Below are 24,473 nucleotides of genomic sequence, written 5' to 3' on the forward strand. Positions count from 1 at the left end.
ATCATTATGAAGGTCATTGGTGGATGTAATTAATCATGGAGCTCTAACGAGCTAGATTAGTTGATAATCACATGTCTTTGTTACTTGAAGTTGATAAATATTTCCATCTTGAATTTGATTTCATAGTGTTAATCATTACCTCTAGTCTCTTGATTTGTACCTAGGATCTCAGAGGGGAATGTTAACAATTGTTGATGTCATCTCTTGGGTATTTATTAGCTCAAATTTTTGGCAGAGTTATGCATTTTTTGGCCACCCTTGTAGGCCATGATGTATGGGATGGCTACCCAAGTATCATTATTATCTTCACTCGTTTTTTCCTTGGTAGTGAGAGGATTACCCTACCTACAATTAGTGTAGGTATATATGCTTCTTCTTCTGTTTTTTGCCAAGGGGTATTGAGGAGCTTGTAGATTTGTTCCATCTCTCTCTCTCTCTCTCCTCTCTCTCTCTCTCTCTCTCAACATCACCTACTTTCACATGAGTGTGTTTTTCTCTTTCGTTGGCACTTCTAACTAAAAAGATCTTGGTAGGTTGTGTCCATGATGAGCGTTCCAGACATGCATGAGGATAGTTTATGTCAAAGTGCAGAATATATGTGTGTGCATTTGATTCACCAATATCTACTAAAAAACTGTACAATCAATGTGCTCTTATGGCATTGCCTCACTTCGTGCAATACGTGCACACCATCGCAAACGTAATTGATGATTATAGTGCATACTCAATTGATGAGAGACCTTGATCCTAGCTAGGAATTCATGAGTATCCTACATTTGGAAATTTGCTCTCGAGATTCCCTATTTTTTGGTAAAATAGAAAGGAATGCCCCTCCTCTTGTCCATCACTTCTATGATTGGAGGTGGCTTATGCACAGTAATGGCATTGATCAACAAAGTTTGATAAGAAATTAGTCTTAACTAATGTCCTTTTTTTTGTCAATGAAAGCTAGGGAAGATCATATGAATAAATGGTGATTAACCTACCTTTGACGGAATTGTCTTTGCTAGGAAATCCACCAATCTAAGGATAATACATTTTCTTTATGCCTAGGGGAGGCTAAGATAACTATGCATCAGTCATGTACGTGATTTAATCTATTTGAATCCAATCTCCCTATTTTGCTACCTCACCTTGGATTCGTGTCAAGAACATCACTTTTAGCTTACTTATAGTTGATGAACAGATTATCTTTAATGAAGTCTATTAAGGATCCAAAGATCATAGATCACCCTTGAATGGTGAGTGGGAAGCTATCAACAATAGAGAGAATCCCAATTGATGAGGTTTGCATATGACAATATCTAGAGTTTGTACATGGACTAGATGCTCCTTACATGCATTGAAGCATCAGACAATATCATGCTATGATCATATACACAAGCATGCTTAATGTAAGGCTACATGGTTTGCTCATGGAAGATGAACATAATGGATTTGAAGTCAACTAAACTAGGCTTGTAAAACTTGCAATGCAACAAACTTTAGATTCCATAGAGGTCTCAACGGACACCATGGAACTCCATGGAACCTGACTATGGCATGAGCTTCAACATGAATTCTAGCTCTTGGACTACATCAGCCATAGATGGTCGACTATCAGTTTCATCCCTGCAACATGCAAGAGCCAGATGCAAAAAAGGTTGCAGGCATTCTGTTGGATAATTCTCAATTCGAGGATCTAAAATTGAAAGCATATTTCCAGCTTCAGATGCTAGATTGACCTGCACAAGTACACATCATGTGTAAGGAATGTATATATAAGATAATTTTGATAAGAAATTTCCAAAAGAATAGGTAGAGAATGATTTTAGTGCAAAACATTGTTGAGCAGAAACTTCAATGCAAAATTGAAAAGTAATTATTGGGCAACCTAGTACAGACAACATGAGCATGCATGTAGAGCCACAAGTAAGCACACACACATACATGCATTTGCTCCTCTTTGCCCCCCCCCCCCCCCCCCCCCCCCCCCCCCCCCCCCGCCTGCCTACCATTCCATCATTGTGCTCTATTCCTCTCTTTGTGGCATCACATGGATTGGGGATAAGGCATTGATTGTTCTTGATACATATAAAAACCCCTTGTATATAGACATGCTCCTTTTTTACCCTTTTGTCAATCCATGATGTTAAAAGACATGGATATTTTGACCTAGCTTTTTTCTTATATGCCAATTTGTTTGCCTCTAGATTAGTTTCGATATCTTTCTTTTTGTCTTTCTATATTCATGTATCCCAAGAGTAGAGAAGGTTTGCAAACCATATCGAGAGGAGATAGAGAGTGTGGAGCAGTACATTAGCAGATACAGAGCATGCAAAACTACCAGAGAGACAGAAACACATCTCTATCTAGAAATTCCTGCTCTCTACATTAGCTCTTGGAGAGAGCCAATCAACGCAAACCTGAACAATTTTAGTCAAAGATCTAGCAATAGATAGAGTCATCCCTACAAGATTAGAGATCTAGCAATAGAGAGAGACATCCCTACAAGCTTAGAGTACATACAAGGGGTCCACCAATTACAAATCACACACTTCTATAGAGATGTACTACCCCACTAGGAAAAATATGAACCCCCAAAGGGCCTTGTAAGAGCAACCAATCAGTTTTCAGTCAATAATAGGACATGAAAGGGGGGCCATGGATAGCCCATACCTATATAACTCAAACCTATATCATGTAACATTTCTATGGAAAGAGCTCGGCAATGTGATCCAAAAGCACTACTGTCTAACAAATTTGAAGTTGATTTGCTCAAGTTATGGCCATTCAAAAAAATGCAAAAATTGGTGGACTGTGGCCACATGCCCATTCTCATTGGTGTAGAGAGTATATTCCAAAAGCATTGGTGTAGAGAGTATATTCCAAAAGCATCTTTGACCCTAAAGGGCCCTTTTGGGGTTCATATTTTCCCTAATGCCCCCCCCCCCCCCCCCCCCCCCCCGACGAGAAAAAAGGAAAACAATATGTTCCCTCATAGCAAGGGATCACACTAAAGCAAGCAAAAACCCTTTAAGCAACAGGAGGAATAGAGTCCCAAGCTTCCAGATACCTAGGCTTCACCATAGAGAGATCGTAGAGATATGTCATAAAGACCATCTAGAGAGAGAGAACGGACTACCCTTACTAAGCTAGGAAAATTTCTCTCTCTCTCTCTCTCTCTCTCTCACACACACACACACACACACACACACACACACACACACACACACACATGCCCTATCTTTACAGAAAGTACTTCCCTAAAATTGATGAAAGAGTGAAAGAAGTGACATATTTCAGGACCATATGCACATTGTCTTAAGTCTGCGCCTGTTGTGCAAAGTATGGCTAGTCTCACAACAGATTGGCGGAAGAAAGGAGTGTGGGAGAGCTCCAATGACGGGACATGACTGTGTGATCACACAAACTTGAGCACCTCCATCAATGTAGGCCTCTCCCAACCTTTTGCTCCGCATAGCCTTTTGCAACAAGTTGAGCCTTATGGCGATCAACTTCACCATCCGGCTTGCGTTTCAACTTGTAACCCACTTTGTACCAATGGCCTTTTTGCTAGGAGGAAAATCACATAAAGTCCATGTGTCATTTTCTATAAGTGCATCATATTCTGATTGCATGGTAGCCATCCAATTTTTTGAATTATGTGCTTCATCAAAAGACAGAGGTTCCTTAACATCATGTAAGCTAGACAAAGCCAAAGCATAACAATCTGATACACAAGAGGCATGGTGAAAGCCCGAACGAGTACGGCTAGACAAAGGTGCATCCAATTTACTATCACGCAAAGTGTGCACCAGTCATTTATCATTCAATAATAGGCTAATCTGTAACATTTTCAAAAACCCCCATAGGTTGTATATTTGCCTCATTGGAATTTACATTCGTACTTCCACCACCACTGAAAACAAAGTGTCATAAATGTCCTGTGAGCTTACATTATTGTTTCTAGTACATGACAACAAAGGATGAACAGAATCTTCCACAAACACAACATAACGTGAGACCAAAATACGCTTTGCTTGCACGATGGTACAACTTATAACCTTTGATTTCAGCACTATAACCAACAAAAATACATTTGACAGCCTTATCATCCAATTTTTTGTGTGCACTTGTGGCACTAAACCATAAGCCAAACAGCCAAAAACATGCAGGTGCTCAATAGATGGATTTCTATCATGCCATGCTTCATATGGAGTCATAGACTGCATCGCTTTTGTAGGACACCTGTTGAGTACATAAGTGACATACATGACAGCCTTGGGCCAAAACGAATGTGGTAAAGCTCGACTCTTGACCATACATCTTGTCATTTCCATAAGAGTTCTATTTTTCCTCTTAGCAACACCATTTTACTGAGGTGTATACGGCACTTTACATTGGTGTTTTATCCCACGACTAGCCAAAAATGCATTAAATTCATGAGACATATACTCCCCCCTCGATCGGAATGGAAGGTGGCCATAGTACATTTCGAGACATTTTCACCCATAGCAAGAAATTGCTTGAAGCACATGAACACTTCGGACTTAGCTTTCAACGTATATACACATGCATGCCTGGAGTAGTCATCAATGAAAGTCACGAAGTACAAGTAATTTCCCAAGGACGGAGTTTGCATAGGCCCACAAACATCACTATGCACAAGTTGCAATCTGCATGTAGCACAAACTGACCAATCCTTTGGAAACTTAGCACACTGCATTTTACCCAAAATACAGCCTTCACAAACATGTTTGACAGGTGCTTCAAGAGGCGGCAAAGAAGCAACCATATCAGATTTCTGCAAACGTGGGAAAATTCAGATGCCCAAAACGTGCATGCCACAATTTTGCATCTGAAACAGCCCTTGAATCTGCAACTGCATTTGCAAAATTTTGTCCACACTTGTCATACAAAGTGAGCTTATACAGCCCATGGCACAAAAGGATAGATGCAACAATTTCATCACCAAAACTGAGATCATGAAATGTACATCTATCATCCACAAATTTGATTACAAGTCCAAGTCTAGCAAGTGCAAATACAAAGACAAAAGATTCTTCTTGATCCCATGTATATATGCCATTTGCAACAATAAGCACAATCTTTCCAACTCCCTGAACCGGATAAGAGGCATTGTTGGCACAAGTGACTGAATTCCCATGAGGGACAACCTCAAGAGAGGTGAACAATTCACGATGTGAGGTAATGTGCTTTGTGGCACCACTGTCGAAATACCACACATGTGAATTTGCAGTAACTAACATGCATGCATCATGGAGAGCAGGATTGTAAGTGCACTTTGCCCTAAAAGCCCATTCTGCATCAACATCAGCATCACAATCTCCTTTCACAGAAGACTCAACAATGGTTGCATTTGTAGTGGAACCAACATTTGCAGTGGAACCACCCTGTTTCTTCTTAGCCTCTTTGACCTTCAACTTAGGACACTGCTTGATCAAGTGATCATTAGCTTTACAATAAAGGCAACGCATCTTGTTTTTTCCCTTATCACCAAAATTTCCACACAAATTTTTGCCAGCAGAAGCATTAGGAACAGGTGATTTTCCACTCGCAGAAGAACCAGAAGAAGTGGCTGCATTGCTGTTACCACCCTTTCTTTGAGAAGCAATAAAAGCCTGTTCAACTGCACGCTATTTAGTCCTATTTTTCCTAGAAAGTGACTCTTGCAACAGCAATGTGCACAATGCATCAAACTTGACAACTTCAAGATTTTTTCGGGTCATAAGTCTCCAAGTACTAGCAAAAGTCTCGTAAGAATTTGGTAAGGCATCAAGAATAGTCTGCACAAGGGAACTGTTTGAGATGACTTCACTTGTAGAAATAAGTTGCTCATTGATATTCTTGACACCAGCAAGGAAAATGTCCATATCATCTTCCTCATGCATAATCTTCGACTCCAGCTCTTTACACAACAATGCAATTTTGCCCTCATTGCGGCTTGCATAAAGACCAGCCAGAATATCCCAAGCCTGTTTTGCAGATTTTGCTAAACGAATGTGAGGAGTAATGGTGCACTTTACAGACAACACAATCAACGCATGAGCTTGCGGATCCTTTACATGCCAACGAGCTTGTTCTGTTGTAGGCAAAACAACTCTAACAACAGCAATCCTTGCAGCAAGACTTGCCACATCCTCAACATTGCCTACATCCTCAGAACCAAGATATACATCAATGCCCTGTACAATATTCCAGATGCCCTTTGACACAAGAACATGTTGCATCACATGTAAGCCCACATAGGGTAATTGTCCCCATCCAATCTGTCCTCAGCAACAAACATCTTGAACACATCTATGTTGTTGTCAGCCATGGAAAATGCCTGCACCTGATGTGAAAACCGCCCGAAATGAGGAGAAACTGAGTGAGACCAGCACGTGCTATATAGCACAACCCGCTATAGATTGTATGGGACATGTTATGTAGTAATTGGTGCTGACAGAAATTCTGCATAAAATGACAAAATTGCCTGTGCAGACCTGGCTGTAGTGGAAATGGTGGTCGAAATGATCCCAAATCAGAAATGTGAGCAGACTAAGCTTTACGAGCTATCCCAAAAAAATTGTTGACCTGCAAATGCTCGCCAAAACTCACTGAAATAAAACAAAGTGAGTAGGCGTGTGCTGAAGCAGCTGGTGACTAAGCCCGAGAGGACGCAACCTGCTCTGATACCAATTGTTGGAATTAGGGTTGCAGGAAAAGACACACAGCTTGGAGAAGAAGAAAGAAGCTCAAGGCACACAACAGAGAGTGTATTACTTAGTGTGCAATGGAAAGATGGATAGCCCTAGAGTGATGGGCGTATATACAATGCATGGGGGAAAAAACCTCCTAAAGAAGAAAAAAATGCCCCGGCGGTCCTAAGTGTGTTCACACACATCATTACCACATGTATATGGTAACAATTTGGACATGCTTGTTCACAGAGGGCGGAGGTAGATGGGAAACCCCATCCCATCCCCCCCCCCCCCCCCCCCCCCCCTCTAATTCCATCTTCCGACCCTCCCCCTCTGCCCAAAGGGTTCTTCCACCTAACAAAAGAATTGAGCACCAATCACCTTCCTCAGGTGGGTTTGAGAGCTTTTGCTTCTCCGCAGATTTTGAACTCATAGGCGGTGGAAGAGAACTTTCATGTCCCTTCCGCATGGAAATCACCTTGTGAATCCAATTTCTTCTGTCATGCACTGTGAACCGGGCCTAAGTCCCAAATATTCTTCTTAAAGGAAAAAAACAGAACACTAGCACATACCTGTATTGTGGCCAATGTATTGCGGTCACATATTAATATGGCAGGATGTGGATGGCATTCACATGCATAGGGACTATTTGTGTCATTGAGGTGCAACTTCCCAAAATTTGTTGTCTCCATGGATGCTTGCTAGGAGGGATCAACGGCCAATAAAGCTCTAAAGATCTTGGCTATTGATCTATGCAAACATGGAAAATAAAATTACTCCTCCCCAAGACCATTGCTTTGGAAGACATTGTCTTTACCAATAGGCTGCCACGCATTCGTTGATTTGTAAGGACAATTTTTTAATTATACGTGATGCAATTTAGATTGTTTACATCTAGAGTTCACATCAAGTTTAGGGTAGAGGGGCCAACAAGGGAACCTCCAACTTGAGAGGGTAGAGGGGCCAACAAGGGAACGTCCAACTTGAGATGCTTGATCTCCCTCCTTCAAGCTCAATTTTCATCGATGGGTAGCGCATTAGAATCACCTTGCCAAGGGCATTTAGGAAAATAATTTTTTTAAAAATTAAGGAAGGGAACCGAGAGTTAGAGAATCGTTTTTGTAATCCCGTGTAACAAAAAGAGGGGCCAAAATGAAGATGCACCCTAGGCCAAAAGAGAGATGGAAGAGCTAGGGAGGCTTTGAACCCGAGCGTTGCCAAATAGAAATGCTTTCTTTCAAATAAAGTAGCCCTTTGGCCTCTCAATTCTTGATGCAACACTTGCGCAAGCTTGTACTTTTATTGGGAGTAGGCTCATCCTTGCTTTGGGGGCCATCCCCTTATTGGCCCTTCTACTTTACATGGGTTTATTTGTAGCTCATACAATGCTTTAGTTTACATTGTTTGCATCATGTTCACATGAAGTACATATTAAGTTTAGAGAAGTGTAGTTTACATTGTCACTTAGTGATGATGCTCTCTTCCTAGATCTTATGCTCCTATTTGATTTGGTTGCTTTTCCTACACATAAGGGCTTTAAATAACTTTTTTCCCGGATGCTTGAGAAACCTTGAAGCTGAAGTAATTAGATATATTTTGGCTAAATTTATAGGTATTAAGATATTATATATGTATTTTTTACTTTCAAATTGTATTTTCAAAGATGGATTTTATAAACATTATTGTCAAAATTTGTTTTAAAAACTTTATTATTATCATTGCAAATTTTATTTTATGAAAGAGAATTGATTTTATTTTGAATTTATTGGTATTATTACAAAGGAAAAATTACAAAATGGCCCTAAAATTTTGTGGAAATTTTGAAAATGCCCCTCTAAGGTTGAAAAGACTCGGACAATATTGTTTAAATTCTTCTCATCTTTAGTACTATCTTTTTATTTAGTGTTAGTCTTCATTATGTGTGAGTTTGCCCTGCATCTTTGAAGCATTGACAGAAACTCAGTTTGTAGAGCTGCATATGGGTGTAGGCTATTGTGTGCCAAGGAGCATATATTCATACTAAGTTCTACACCCACTATTGGGCACTAATGACATTAGTGGGGATGTGCTAGTATTTGGTCAATACTATGCATAGTAGAGCCAATGGTTATATAGGCTTGCAGTTCACTACCACGAGCTTATAATTGCACTTTTTTTATGGGTGAATTTGGGCTTCTTCTGGATCTGTGTAGGTATATATACATCGAAGTTATCTAATAACTATGTAGATGATTGATATTTGGATTTAATAATACTTGCAATCTGGTGTAAATTTTGTCTATCTAGTTTGACTTTGGGAAGGACATTCTCTTGCTTCAAGATTATCGCTGCATGCTATGTTCAAGTTCAAGAAAAATCCTCTCTTAAGTTTTTGTTATCGGAGCATGGGTAGTCCTTTCATTGGAATGGTGTGGGGGCTATGAGCTTATACAATCAAGAAGTGTTGGAAGTATGGTAAATGATCTAGTAGCATGTCGGTGTTATGATTTATGAAATTGGCAACTTTGTATTTTGCAATGACGTAATGAACAATTTCTTTTTTGGCTTGTACATGTACGGCAAACTTAACACCATAGACACATATTAGTTGATCTAACTTTCTACTGCTTGGATTAGTCTTGTTGTGGACGAAAGAATGTGGGTACAATCTATAAGTTTGGTACTTATTAGTGAAGCCTTTTTTAATGGATGGTAAGTAGTAATAGCCATTTGAAATGTTCTTAAACATTTGTGATGAGAATTTGTGATTGGATGTAAATAATGGATGCTTTAGACAATGTTGTGTTACAAATTTTGTGGTAAGCCTGTGGTATCATTAAAATCAAGACTTTAAGTTTCTTATGTGGTGACTAACAAGTTGTGGCGTGAGAGGCTGGTTTTGCAATTGCCATGGTAGCCTTAGTCCTCATGAGGGTTTCAAGAAAGATGTCAATGAATAAATTTTAATAAAAAATTCCACAAAATGAAGAAAATGTTGTTTCTTTTTTAATATTATTACAGGGTAAGTTGATCTGTGCAAACAATGTATTCTGGTTATAATGGCTATAATTCATGATAAGCACACTTATGAACATGCATTCAAGATGTAGGAGTTTTGAAGATGCTCATAGTATCTTTGATAAGTTGGCCATGCATTGTTTAATCATGATGATATCTTGGAAAACTTAATTTTAACCCAATGCTTGAGAAGTACATGTTATGGATTAAGTACTCTTAGCACTCTTAAGCCAATAATACAGACGATCTAGTGTGTAGAATAGTAATTCCACCTATGTTATAATGTTCTAGCACTCTCATATGTTGTTTGCATGCGATAGAAGTTAATAGTAATTTTTTATGCTAATACAAAGGGAAAGGTTCGTTGAAACCTATTGCCCACTCTCTTGGGAGGGGGGGGGGGGGGGGGGGGGGGTTGGTTCACTATGTGTAAATTTTGTATATCATGTGCCTTCAATGACTATATCTAAAACTCCTTTTATTGTAAATTTTTGACAAATAAAATACACTTTTTTATTCAATATGTTAAAAAATTAATTCCATTTTACAATGCCTTTTTGTATGTGAAAATGTGAAAAAAAAGAAACTAAATAACCCCTTGTGTCGCACTCACGTGATAGTCACAAAATTATCAAGTGAACCCCCCCCCCCGGAGCCCACTCTATCATGGATAGTTCTAGCTCTTTCTTGTGTTAGGTTGGTTTGCAGGTAACATGTTCCTTGGGATTACTTCAAAAACTACATATATCAATATGATTGTCCAATCTTAGAAGCAAATGTTAGAGATAAATATAATGAATTGATTTGTACTATACTTTAAAGTTCTAATTAGTAGTCTTTGGATTGGATATGCACATATGAAACTTCTAATTTATGATTCTTTTTGCAAACACGCATGCATGTATGCATGCACACAAAGAAGATACTCAAAATCAAGCATGAACAAGATTTTTTTTGAGTCCTGGAAATATGGGGATGGAGCAACAAGTCACTAAAGAGGCGATGAACTGAGGCACTACTTGCATGAGATGCTACTTGCATGCAAGCAGTAAAGAAGATACCACTTGCACAAGTAAAGGAAGTAGAAGATTCCAATGGTGGAAGAGGTCAAGGTTGTAGTAGAGAGCTTTGGGTATGGTGTTGTTATAGCTCAAGAAAGTGGATCATTTTGCTATCAATTATCTTAATGAGCAGAATGTAGGGCTTATGTTGCCTATTAACCCTAACTCTAACCCCTCACCTCAAACGCTTCAAAACTCATGGAAATAAAAAAAGATTCAAGTTTATATATGGAGTACCTTTTCACAAAGGGTTATGGATGTGGACCGAGAGACCAACAAATCACTTGGAGGATTATAGCATCTCATATAATGGCTTCATAGGGTATGTGGGACTCGATAGTATGAGAAAATCACGAGATAATTTCCACATTTATGAGCATGTCAATAGACTTCTTTCTTTATGGCATGTGCTACTCGCAACATATCAACCAGAGAGATTCATCACATCCATTGTTGCCAAAGTAGGTTGGAGTACTATAGTCTATCTCGTATGGAGTATGGTTTGTTGAGGGATTGCATCACACGGTGATATAAACATCATCTAATATTGACAAGGACTATGAGACAATTGCGTGAGGGTATATATACTCTAGAGATGGGGGCTATTATAAATAAGAACTACATTTCCAGATTGCCACTTGTAAGTGGAATTGGGAGGAACACCATACATGTCGATGCCTTGCATATTATGAGAAGACACCATTGTGTATTCAAGAGAGGGTTTTGACTCTTTCAGTGAAGATGATGGAGTGCCCTTGGGTACAAAGACAAGCTGAGAAGATCAAGGCTAGACATCGGGAGAGACTTGAGGCTATAACACATTGCCAATCATAGATACTGGCTAGACATCTGGAGAGCTAGTGGGATATGACTTATCATTGGACGCTGTCTTCTGAGAGACAACCTTGCAATCAGCGACGCACTACATTCTCCTTTGTGGATATCTTTAGGAAGATCATAGACATTGTAGAGCATGCGTGTACATTTATAGGACACTAGGGATTATGATGCATGGCATGGAGCATAGGGATGGCATTTCATGGCATCCGCTACACGTATATTGGTTTTGTTAGGAGAAATATTGAAGGACGCAAGTAGATGGACATGGCTAACATAGGGAGTTGGTCGATGTAGACAGTTATGGTGTGAAGACTATGGAGATGGAGCACAACCTTCAACCTTCAAAGCTCTCTCCATTTCCATTCAATCACCCATATATATATAGCCCATACTCGTGGAAGATTCATCCTTATAAAAAAATCTTAAGAAGGCTACTATTTTCCCAATTGGTAATTTCTTCGGCCCTATCTTTCACTTGCAAAAGTACTTTCCAACGAGCATGATATCACACACAAATAATGGAATTCTAGAATTTTGTTGGTATATGAGGTAAGCTAAGAGATTGAATGAACTTGACTAGTTACCTTCTTGCCTAAAACATGGGTTTACTTGGTGAGCCCATGGTCCTTTTTTCAATTAAGTCCAATGTATTGAACCACGTGGCTTAATCCTGAGCATAGACTCTAGATCTTAATCCAATGGATTGCAACCTCACTCGAACAGGCCTCGCTTGAAAAAAGCACTGCGACCGCGCTCAAAAAGCAAACACTAACTGTAAGGCTTTGGCCTCTTAACCTGCGGGTTGTGGGTTGATATCCCCAGTGGGTCACACTCTCTAGAGGGACACCTTGTGCTCACCTGGTGTTCACGTTGCTAGGGCTCTTGCCCTTGGACACTCGAGTGCATCCTCCTCCTAGGGTGGGTCACCCGAGGAGGAGGTTCCTAGCTCGTTACTACGAGTTCTCTCTATTGTTCCCAACACGTGGTGCATCAATTAGGTGGCCATGCATGGTGATGCCTACGCATGGCTCTTTCCCGATGGTACATGGCCCTTGCTCGACCATGTAACATGCTAATATTTGGAAGGGTAAGCACCTCCCCCTATGGGCCCTCTAGTGTGTCGAAAAAAAAAGCAAACACTAACAATGCTCTGGGAACTAACACTAACAGGGCTTTGTGAACTAGAAGAGAGGAGGAAATATGTTGGTGTACAGAAGAAACCTTGCATAGTGTTCATAGAGGTTAACAATCAGGTGCATCATTTTCTAGTCAGTTTTTGAGTTATCCAACACAAGAAAAGCCTTGTTCTAAGATGAAACGGCTCAAAGAGCTATGTTGCAAAAGAGATACATGCCTTCATTGGACTCAGTATTTGCAGTAAGCACCCGCTAAGCCCTCCCTCTTTCCCTTTGTTTAGGTAGCAAATAGTAAGATAAATTGGCTTGTCTCAATAGAGAGGCTAGTCCCCCTTGCAGCGAGCAACATAGATACTTGCAAACCCATATTTTTAATAGCTCTAGTCTATACTATATATTAAGGAGACTGGTTTCCAGTGCCACGTATCAAAGTCTGCTGCATCCGGTGAGTTCCGGTTTATATGAGTGAGGGGGGGAGAGAGAGAGAGAGGCGGCCGAAGGCCGCCGGCCACACTTTGTTATGAGTGAAGACATATTTCCAAGAAAGGAGTTCTTGTAATACTATGATTGTGGTGCCAGTAACTACAACTTTTAAGAGTGTTTTGTGTTTACTTGGTGAGCCTAATGTGCTCGATGGAGGTGTCAAGAACACCCGCATCTACACACTGCCAGATCCTGGCAAAGGGAGGGTTCATTTTCACAAAATGAATTAGACAGCGGCTAAGTATATGTACTGGCTTTTGCCATGCTTTTCAAGATCGCTCATCACCACCGTCTAGTAGCTCTTGCAACTCAATAGATGACGAGGCTATAGTCTTGCAGCGCAAGCTCTTTGTTCTCCTACACAGGCTGTTGTATCTCCTAACTCATCTCCAAGACGCAGGGCGGAGGCCACGTAATCAATGCGGGAAAGTCTTCCACACCCATGCACACTCTCCCTAGGAAGTCTCGACTCCAACTCCAACTCGGTTTGTCATTGCAATACTCGATGCACTCTGTACATGTTTACTTTATTCCCTAGGTGGTCTCTAGCATTTGAAGTGAAACTTACTCCTTTCGTGACTTCTTGGTGTTTTTTTTTTCTGACACACTGGAGTTATCCCTTCCAAATATTAGCCTTGTTACATGGTCGAGCAAGGGCCATGTACCATCGGGCAAGAGCCACGCGTAGACATCACCATGGACACCTAATTGATGCACCACATGCTGGGAACGACGAAGAGAAGTTGTAGCAACCAACTAGGAACCTCCTCCTCGGGTGACCCACCCCAAGAGGAGGATGCACTCGAGTGTCCAAGGGCAAGAGCCCTAGCAACGTGAACACCAGGTGAGCACAAGGTGTCCGTCTAGAGTGTGACCCACCCCAAGAGGAGGATGCACTCGAGTGTCCCAGGGCAAGAGCCCTAGCAACGTGAACACCACAGGTGAACACAAGGTGTCCCTCTAGAGTGTAACCCACCCCAAGAGGAGGTGACCCACCCCAAGACGAGGATGCACTCGAATGTCCAAGGGCAAGAGCCATATCAACGTGAACACCAGGTGATCACAAGGTGTCCCTCTAGAGTGTGACCCACCCCAAGAGGAGGATGCACTCAAGTGTCCAAGAGCAAGAGCCCCAGCAACGTACGCACAAGGTGTCCCTCTAGAGTGTGACCCAACGGGCCAACGGGGGATTTGAACCCACAACCCGTAGGTAGAGTGGCGAAAGCCTCACCATTAGACCAACCCATACAAACAACTTCTTGGTGTTTTTCACTCACATAATCCAGTGTTGAGCTTGCCTAGATGAGACTTTCAAGTTAATTGAGTTTACAGGCATGAGAAATGCTCACGTTCTTGAAAGGTGGGTTGTTGTTGTGTTCCACTAGCATATTTATGTAACGGTGTTGAGCTTGCCCAACATTTAGACAATTTATGTAGAGGTCCTACCATTTTCTTATAATCTTGCTGAGAACTTATGACTTGTTGAATTTTCTTTGTTTTTCCTTTCAATTCCCCATTTTCTTTTGTTCAGGAGTGAGGAAAGTGTTTTTTTTTTTTTGGGTTTTGGGGGGGGGGGGTGGGGGGAAGGCGGGGTTTTCTTTCAAAACACCAACTTCAAATGCGTAATCCACACTGTACCCCACAAGCCATTGTTATGTGCAAGAAAACTCACTTCTTTGACAAGGTTTTTCCCCTTTGAGATAGCTTGCTGGCCTGTGATTAGTTCTAAAAGGACCACTCCAAAGCTGTAAACATCACTTTTATTGGTGAGCTTGTGGGTGAGAAGATACTCTGGATCAAGATAACCCTGCAAACAAAAAACAGTGTTTTGAAGAATGTCCCTTTGCCAAATAGAGAGACAGTACTGTGCTATGAAACCCGTCTCTTTTCACTCACATAGATGACAACCTTTTTTGCCACCATTTAGATACAACCAACTTTCAAAATCCAATCAAGCAAGGATGATAACCAACCAAGAAAAGCAAGCATCCTTTCAACATACATTAGTGGACATTCAGCCCCAAAGAATTGCCCAAACGAAGAAGCTGAAGTCGTTTGAGACCCTCTAATGGCTATTGCTGAACCAAGAAAGCTTACTTTCTGGCAAACAAAGGCATGCCCAAAGTCATTACTAACACAACAAAGGATCTCTCCTGAAGCTCAGCATATGTATCGGTTTTGGTTATTGTTATAGGCCTCTTTAGAGCCTTTTCAGCCAGTTACTTGACCAAGATCTGAGTATGGGTTGCAAAATAGGAGAACCCTATCTAATGGCAAAGGTTTTTTTCCTCATGGAAAGAAAGCAAGGAGAGTTTTTCTCCTACTTGGACTTCTTCCAAGGGTTTCTAAGTAGGACTAATGCACTTTAGCATTGAAAAGGTCTTAGTCTTCGGTTCAATGGCATCGCCACTTACCCCCATAAATTTGGAATAGCAAATTTCCTCTTAAGAAGTGCCTTTATTTTGGAGGCATATGCTTGTTGTTGTTAGCTCGATCCCATTGCTTGCTCATAGGAAGATTGCTCTTGAGTACTTTCATAAAATTTGGAATTTTCTTACCTCTCATTTAACAGTGTACGACTCTCTCAAACTCAGTTTTCCTTTGCTCAGGTTTAACAAGCTCCATCGACACGCCCCTCTCCTATATTGTACCATAGCTTCCATGGATCACCACCCCCTTCTTTACCCTTTTATCAGCCCACCAGGGCTTTTCTTCCACTGTCAAGTGGTTATTTGTATCTTTTGTCTGTTGCCAATAGACGGAGAACATACACCCATGTACTTTTTGATTTTTCTCATAGGCCAATTTCAGCTTCCCATAGACGTTAAAAAATCTTTCTTTCTTTCTGTTTTTTTAATTCTTTGTGGCCAGATCCAAGCCATGTCCTATCACAATATATCGGGTGTGATATATTAGAACTGTGGACTAATTACCGAAAACTTACTTTGCAAGTTGGCTACTTAGGAGGTGGGTATCTTTGTAGATTTTTGAAGCTCCTTGCACCAATTTTTCCTGATCCCCTTATTATCCTCAGGGTGGTTGCACTTTTCAAAACCCCCTATATAACATGCTTTCACGGGGTAATTTAAAACCCCTTCTTTTTTAACATGTTTGAATGAATAAAATGACCCCTTAATTTATTTATTTTCTTCAAAAATGGAATATAAAAACCCCCTTTTGTTGATGTATCTCTGTTGATTTGCGTGAAATGTTTACATTTAAAAACCCCTCCTGTTAAATTCGCGTGGTACATTAACATGATTACAATATAGTGCACCCCCTGATCAGTTATTATCGAAGGATTGAATAAGAATCCACAACACAAGCAAAGAGAAAAAAGAAAAGAACCCTCAGTGATTATATGAATGTGCTGAGATTTTGATGGTACCGGAGTTCCCTTAACAAGGGTTGACACATAGCCTCCAGGAGCACCTTCGAGTTCTGGAAGAGAAGCCAGTTTTGAAAGACCAAAATCAGCAACTTTGGCCCTCATCCTCTCATCCAGCAAGATATTGGTAGCCTTGATGTCACGGTGGAAGATCGGAGGATTAGCCTCGGTATGAAGATACAAGATGCCTTTAGCTGCTTCCAAAGCAATTTGAAGCCGTGCCGCAAAATCAAGAGGAGCCTTTGAATTAGCTGGAAAACAAGTTTCCAATGTATAATTAGCTGACTTAATCCTCATCTATAATATAATTTCATGTCAAATCCCAGCTGCTCCTGCAGATTGACTGTGTGTCATGAAAATTGGAGCAGGAAATAAAGCAGTTTTTACTCACGCTGTAGATGATCCCGTAAAGTTCCATTTGCCATGTATTCATAGACCAGCAACTGTTCACTTTCATCATCACAATATCCGACCAAAGACACAAGATTACGGTGATGAACACGAGAGAGCAATTGAAGCTCCGTGGAGAACTCTTTTTCTCCTTGGAGCAACTCCTCTTGAGCTCGTTTTATAGCAACTTCTGATCCATCAGCCAATACACCCCTATAAACTCTTCCATAACCACCTTGCCCTAGCTTCATGGAGTCGTCGAAATTATTCGTCACCTTTCTCAATTCCTTGAAAGTGAACTGTTTTACACCATCAACTTTGACAGGTTTATGATGTTTGGCTGCAAAAAATTGAAAAAGCAATGCCATTAGATGTTTTTGTGCGAGAAACAATATATTAAAATTATCGGTTAGTCTTAATTGGGCACCAAGTTGACAATCAATGCTCCAAAATTGTACAACCATACAGACATGCAAACATTAAAGCAATTCACATTTATGTTGGCCTAGCTATGGGCCGATAATGAACAAGAGAAAGCAACCATGACCATTCTTTACAGGGTATTTTGGAACAAACCTGCTTGTTTTCCTGATAAAACATGCCGATATTTACTATATCTGGCGATGACGAGCATAAAGGCAGCTACAACAAGAGCTGTAAATGCAGCTGCACCGATCACTATACCAGCAATCGCCCCCGTACTTAATCTACTTTTCGATCCAGCTTGCGCTTCAGAAACTGGATCAAGTTGCAAAACATTACAAGCAAATCTTAAGTTTTATTGATTTGACATTTTGTCATACCATGTTCAGCTTGAGACAAATTAGATAGTCGACCAGGATCAGGAAACTTACCGTTATAGGGAAACTTGATTTCGAAAGAAATCATCTCATATGGGCCAAGAATTCTGTTAATTGGAAAGCTCCAGGTGGAATACTGATTGTAGAGGCGTGTCACCTCTGATTTATTGAATTCGGAAGTGTTTTGACTTGGAAAAAGTTTGACAATCAAGCTCAAGCGTGGCCCAGGTTCCCAAGCGAAATCTGACAGATTTGTTTGATAGTTGGAAAGATTTGAACCGTTTGACAGGTGTGTTAGAAGAATGGACTCATAGGGTTGATAGATTGCAAAGCTTGGACTCTTTAATCTGTATCGTACTGTGAGAGGATATGCGCATTTACAAACATTCAGGGCTAAGAGCCCATAATTAAGTTCCTGATTGCTGCTTGAGTCACAAGAAGAAGCTGAGCAAGCAGGGGGAATCATAAGAGGAGTGGTGGGAATGGTATTTATAGAGGTGTTTGTATTTCCGCAAAATTTCGAAGGTGCTGAAGGGCCATTGCACACCGGGTTTCCAGATAGCCTGTTCTAGGCATTCATTAAAGACTCTTAACATCTTGTGTTAATTTGGTGTGGCTGATGACCAGGAGTTAATAGTTTTAAAACCCAAGTAATGAACCTTACCGCAGAGTGACGTTTGTGATATCAAGAAACGCACCGGTAGTAAGTTCTGAGAAGTTGTTGTTTTGAAAATCCCTACGATTGTGTTGCTTCGTTTAGTCTCTTTAGCCGAAAGAGAAAAGTTGAAGCTTGTGATGTTGAAGCTGTAACCTAGTGTAAAGAAGACTCTTACATAATTAAGATTGAATCTTCATTTGTAAAGGCATTATGTTTAAGATTTGCTGCTGCAACATTTCCATCCAGAGAGTTGTTTTGCAAGAGTCTGCAAAATATACAACCAGCATGGTAATATATTCATGCATCAGCTATATCACAAGAAGTTTTGGACAAATTCTCAGTATAATTCCCACATTGTGACTTACCTCAACATCATGAGCTTTTGTGAGGGAGGCACTGCATACCTAACTAGGTACGATTGGGGGCAGGGGACCGCCGGCCCGGTGGGGGGCCCGGTGGTCCCCTACCCCCAATCGTACCTAGCTAGGTATGCGGTGCCTCTCGAGCAGAAGCTCATGATGTTATTCATTGTATGAAAAACACTGGAAAAGACTCCATTTTCTTACATGAGAAAATTTCTAAATCTTCTTGTGTTAGCAGATGTATATAGCCTATATATGCTGAGAAGGGGTACGATAATAACAGCGAAATGAAATACTTACAACAGTTCCAAACTCCTCAGCTCGTAAAATACTGGTGGAAGCTCACCATTCAGTTGATTGAAAGACAAATCACTGTGTTCAAGAAAACAAAACGCTAATAAGATAGGAGGGAGCAATAGAGAATAATTGGGGCTAATTCCTATACATAAACACCTGCATCTGCAGCTCTAATTAGCAACAGATAGACTATTTCATTAAGAAATGTGAAGGCTAACATTGTTGTCACCGTCTGAGAAACATTCGCCGGAAGTTCCCCCGTCAACTGGTTGTGGCTCAAATCTCTATTCAAAAGACCAGATTTGCTTCATGATTATAAGAGCTCTTCGTTAATTTCCATATAAAAATAGCGAGAGTATACGACAGACACTCACAAGTATATCAAACCAATGGATGCTGATAGCTCAGGAATGTTGCCAGTCAAATTACAGTTTCTCAAACTCCTGAAAAACATGCCTGCCTTCAATTTTCATGGACTGCTTCATAATTGTTTCAAAAGCTTTAAAAGAAAATTCCTTCATGAGTCTACATGTGTCATTATATTTTGCTTCAATTAGTAACATTATCCAAGGGTTAAGTGTGCACAAGGAAGCTTCCAACATCAAATACTCTTTGTATGTACTTATGCACAGAGGTCAATGTGTTATAGTCAGGAACATTTGACTACAACAAGCTGTCAAGTACCTCAGAAGAAGATTTATAAATTTTCTCATGTAGGAAAACGAAGTCTTTCCCAGTGTTTTTCATACAATGCATAACATCATGAGCTTCTGCTCGAGAGGCACCGCATACCTAACTAGGTACGATTGGGGGCAGGGGACCACCGGCCCCCCCACGGGCCGGCGGTCCCCTGCCCCAATTGTACCTAGCTAGGTATGTGGTGCCTCCCTCACAGAAGCTCATGATGTTGAAGTAGGTCACAATGTGGGAATTATTGTGAGAATTTGTCCAAAACTTCTTGTGGGCCTAGGACCATAAAAGCTCCCTTCTATTATACATCTCTACTATATCAAGTAGGAAAGAAATCTCCCAACTTTCTTGTTACATGTTTCTGATCCCATTAATACCGCCTGCCTGCATGCCAATCGGTTCCTGAGTGCTCTCAAGATACTTGAAGCCCGCCCCTAGTATATTAGCCATGCGTCTATATTATGAAATGGAACTGGAAAACCTTTATATGTGGACGGCTTGGCTTTCTATAAGTAATACAAAGTGGTTTTGCCTGCTTGCATTCTCGTGCATGAAAACCATCTTTGCTATTGTGTCTCTGACAAAGGGTTGAAAATTAGGTGAAAGAAACGAAGACTTCAAAAACATGAATAATGAGAAGGATTGAAGCACATAAAAGTAAGCCGATTCTATGGGTGATTTGATCATTCATGTGAACCAATTATGATGTGCCAGCTATCAGCGAAAAAATCTGTGACCAAGGAGGGAATCACTCTGTATATATACCCCTTAAGAGGCGGGCTAAGGCATAGGGTCTTTTATGAAGACCCCGTGATGGGGGCTGTAGGTGCAAGCACAAATCTCGAGGATGATGGACGTCAAGCAAAAATGCACCGGTCAATGCACCACCAATTGGGCTGTGGCAGCACAATACTACCCACGCAGGCCTGTGCGTTTTGTTTTCCATCAAGGCCAAACAAAAACCCATAAAAGTAATCCCCTGCAGGGGAAAGTAAACTAGGATAAAAAAGGTAAACTCAGAACGTGCATCGAGCTCCCCGCCGTAGATCCCATGAAGGGTGTGTTCTTTAGCCCTGAGGACTTGCCAACCTCCCCACATGACCGACCATCCAATATGCCAGAAAAATGATATGGGAGCTCATCCTACAAGGCCAGATGGGTGTTAATATTCTGGCACCTAATGAATATATAAGCAGCTGACCTCATACCCAGATCAGGGCACATAACAGGAGATAAACTGTGGTTATACATGCTTCTTCGCATAGTTTGTCGCCTACTGGCCATAGTGAATCTTTAACTGAAAATCCATTCAGACTGACTTTGCAAAGACATAATAATGACAGCAATACACAATATTAAACATGTCCATAATTCACAATCTTATTGATTTGAACATGACGCTGAATGTTCAGGGGCTTAAGCTGTATAATTAACATGACGACATAATATTGACGGCACTACATGTTTTAGGACAGGATATTAAACATGTCCACCCACAATCTTATCGAGTTGAACATGATGCTGAATGTTCAGGGGCTTAACTTGTATAATTAACTTACATCTTTGAAAGCTTGGACATGTTACCATAGCTGGATGGAATCGAACCACTAAAATGATTGTTGTCAAGTTGTCTGCGGTCTCCAAAAAAATGCGTTAATCACAAATTTAAAGGAAACTGAAAAGCTTTTCCACCATTTCAAGCTGTAAACTGTGCCAATTAAAAATTTAATTACAAATATACTCTTTTAATAACTTGCCATTAAGTAATCCAATCATATTTCTGAAAGAAGCCATTAGATTCAAACCAGAGCTCACATCGACTCGTGAGTGAGAATATAAACACAGAAAATCTTACAAAATTATCAAAGTAGAAATGTTTGATAGCTCAGGTGGCAGTTCTCCACTCAAATCGTTGTTATCGAATAAACTGCAATTAAAACGTCAGCTTTAATTTGTGACACGACATATATTATGTCAATAGTTACTAAAGAAGGACAAGATAATTTCATATACTAAAAACTGTTCAAGGCAATAAAGAGGCTAATAATTATTGGAGATGACCAAAACCAATCTAATTACATGTGAAGCATGCTTTCAAGACGACCGAGTTCAGGGGGTATGCTCCCATTCAAAGAATTGTTGTTCATGTGGCTGCTCAATAAAAGAGGGATTGTTAGTGATCAGTGAAGATGTTTATTTAACTTCTAAGACAGGTCTAATTCTACAAGAGCCAGTACAGTTCCAAACTGAAATATAATTAGGGGGGAGTAGATCACTTGTATATAAGACAGACTTACAAATGTCTCCCTTTATTGAGAAACTGAAAACTTTGAGGTATGGGTCCTGATATGTTATTTTCATCAATCTGCATGTGAGTCAAATTAGAGAGGCTGCCGAGCTCTGGCGGTAACACTCCGTTTAATTTGTTTCCATTCAACAACCTATCAACCATTGAAAGAAATTTTCATGCTTTAGTCAATAAATAGCAGTACTTTTGATTGTGTTAGACACCTTCGATCCAAATCGACAAAAACAAAGGAGAATAAACCATGTCATATATTACAACTTACAACAAGCGAAGACTGCTCAAGTTTCCAATCTCACCAGGAATTGAACCTGTGATATTGTTCCACATGAAATCCCTTCACCAAATTAAAGAGAACCAAGGATAGGTTTTGTGAGAATAAAAAATCTGGCATAAATAATCTCTCTCTACGCATATGCCTTTAATACAACTGCACTAACTATGTGCTAGTTTCTAGCTGTGATCATGGGTCTTTTCATTGACAACAAGATTTTATGATCGTTAGTTGCTAGCTTGCTACCATAATTAATACAACAAATAATCTACTTACATGACTTCAAGGTGTGTCAAGTTTCCTAAATCAGGAGCCAATGTCCCTGTGAAATTCATATTCAGCAAGCGCCTATAGCATGTGATACAATATCCATGTCAGAAATTTGAATAGAAATATATCAGAATATTTCTGAGATAGCATCAAAAGCATAAGCTGCAGGTACGTGCTTACAACTCCACAACATGTTGGGTCCCATTGACGGATGTGCATATGACACCAACCCAGTTGTTTCCACATGGATCATCCCCATTCCAATTGCTTAATCTATTGAATACATCTCCAACGTTCCGTTTAATTGCTTGAAGCACTTGCACTGAGAGGCAAAAACATGAGAAATGAAATGCTGAATGCACCTGAACCTCTCTAATATGGTTGTAACTTTTGGTCTAAATAAAGGTCATTTTGGCTTTTTGCAGATGCTGTGATGACATTACATTTGATTTCTCTCTCAGATGATGGTTATATCACATCTCATATAGTTGTAACTTTGGTCATTTTGGCCTTTTGCAAACCTTAATATAATATTTAATTTCATCTCATCTCTCTTCAAACCAGACGTACATCTCTCTTCAAACCAGACACTGGACATATAGAGGAGCAGCCAACACTGCAAAGCTCAGCTCATATTCATGACACCCGCAGTACTCTCATTGATAGAGCATTGGAGCTTAGCTAGGGAGATCGAGATGCCCACAACTGAGGAGAGGAGCTTCATAGCATCGACAGAGACTACAACAGAGGATTCAATCAATACTATTTCGAAGTCCAGAGTACAGATAAGGATGGATTCATCACCCATTATATCACCCTCTTGTATTGGGCACCCATTGTATCCTTGATCACACACACAGTTCCAGCTAGTAGCACTTCTAGATTCATTTTAGTATCTCATTTTTTGTACCCAGACATGGTATCCGATTTGCCAGTTTGTAACGGATTGGTCTCATAGGTCATTTTGGCCTTTTGAAGACGTTTAGTATAACATTTCATTTCTCTCTCTCATCAGAGAGATCTTTGAGGTCTCTTGAGAGAGCTTCCTACCACATTAAAATTCTCTTCTTCTTCTAAGCTGCTTCTCTTTAGAGAGGGGTTTGGGCGGCTCTCTCGAGTCATGGAGTATATTAATCAGAGATGTTTGGGGCTCTTGCTACTAGAGATATGACCGCTCAAAGAGACACTATTGAGGAGCAGGAAAGTGACACATAGAGGGCCACTCTAGAGGCAGCTTACTGATTTCTTCATGGACACAGCTCCACCAGACTCCTTCTCAACAAGGTGTACTACTGATTTCTTCATGGGCACAGTTCCACCGTACTACTGGATTGGGCAGTTCAGTGTGATCGTTAGAGACTCCCGAGATCTTGCCATTAATGTATCTGATTGATGTCTATGAGCAATCTTCAGCCCAGTATTTTGTATAACAGTTTCCAAATACACACAAATCCCTTTACAATGCTAATTACTTGCTGATGCACAATTTTTCTCATTAACACTGGTTCGGACTGTTATCGGACGTTCATAGCAAGCACTCTCTCTCTCTCTCTCTCTCTCTCTCTCTCTCATGTGGATTAATATAACGTTATAAGCTGCTTCAGTCCGACATACCTTCACCTGCATCAGAGATGGCAGTGCAGTACGGCTGAATGGTGGAGGAGGGCAAGCCCAGGGAGAAGATCAGTAAACAGATGATAAGCTTTGGGCTTGGAGAGAACATCATATAGCCTAATCTTCTATATATCTGCATCAGAAGCTTTAAAACAAATGCGCGCGCGCGCACTCTTTTTGTTTTTGTAGTGCTTGATTTTGCATTCCTGATGGGAAACTCAA

At 40.4% G+C, this 24,473-nt stretch overlaps 1 protein-coding gene across 1 annotated transcript; it reads right to left on the reverse strand.

Annotated features, from left to right (window-relative positions):
- Positions 1-1,534: 1,534 nt before the first annotated feature.
- LOC147434115 (putative LRR receptor-like serine/threonine-protein kinase At1g06840) lies at positions 1,535-24,473 on the reverse strand. Its single transcript, XM_086489890.1, has 19 exons — positions 24,252-24,473; positions 22,818-22,959; positions 22,644-22,715; positions 22,359-22,430; positions 22,086-22,229; positions 21,868-21,939; positions 21,644-21,715; positions 21,348-21,419; positions 19,473-19,541; positions 19,317-19,382; positions 19,102-19,173; positions 18,615-18,704; positions 18,446-18,517; positions 17,836-18,344; positions 17,558-17,719; positions 16,983-17,321; positions 16,592-16,842; positions 14,876-15,010; positions 1,535-1,724 (listed from the first exon to the last, which is right to left on the reverse strand). Exons 1-19 carry the CDS (start codon positions 24,388-24,390, stop codon positions 1,536-1,538), a joined length of 2,739 nt encoding a protein of 912 aa, XP_086346016.1. The 5' UTR covers positions 24,391-24,473; the 3' UTR covers position 1,535.

Source organism: Adiantum capillus-veneris, chromosome 19 (genome assembly GCF_014529385.1).
Source record: "Adiantum capillus-veneris isolate H3 chromosome 19, ASM1452938v2, whole genome shotgun sequence".
In the NCBI taxonomy this organism is placed as follows: domain Eukaryota; kingdom Viridiplantae; phylum Streptophyta; class Polypodiopsida; order Polypodiales; family Pteridaceae; genus Adiantum; species Adiantum capillus-veneris.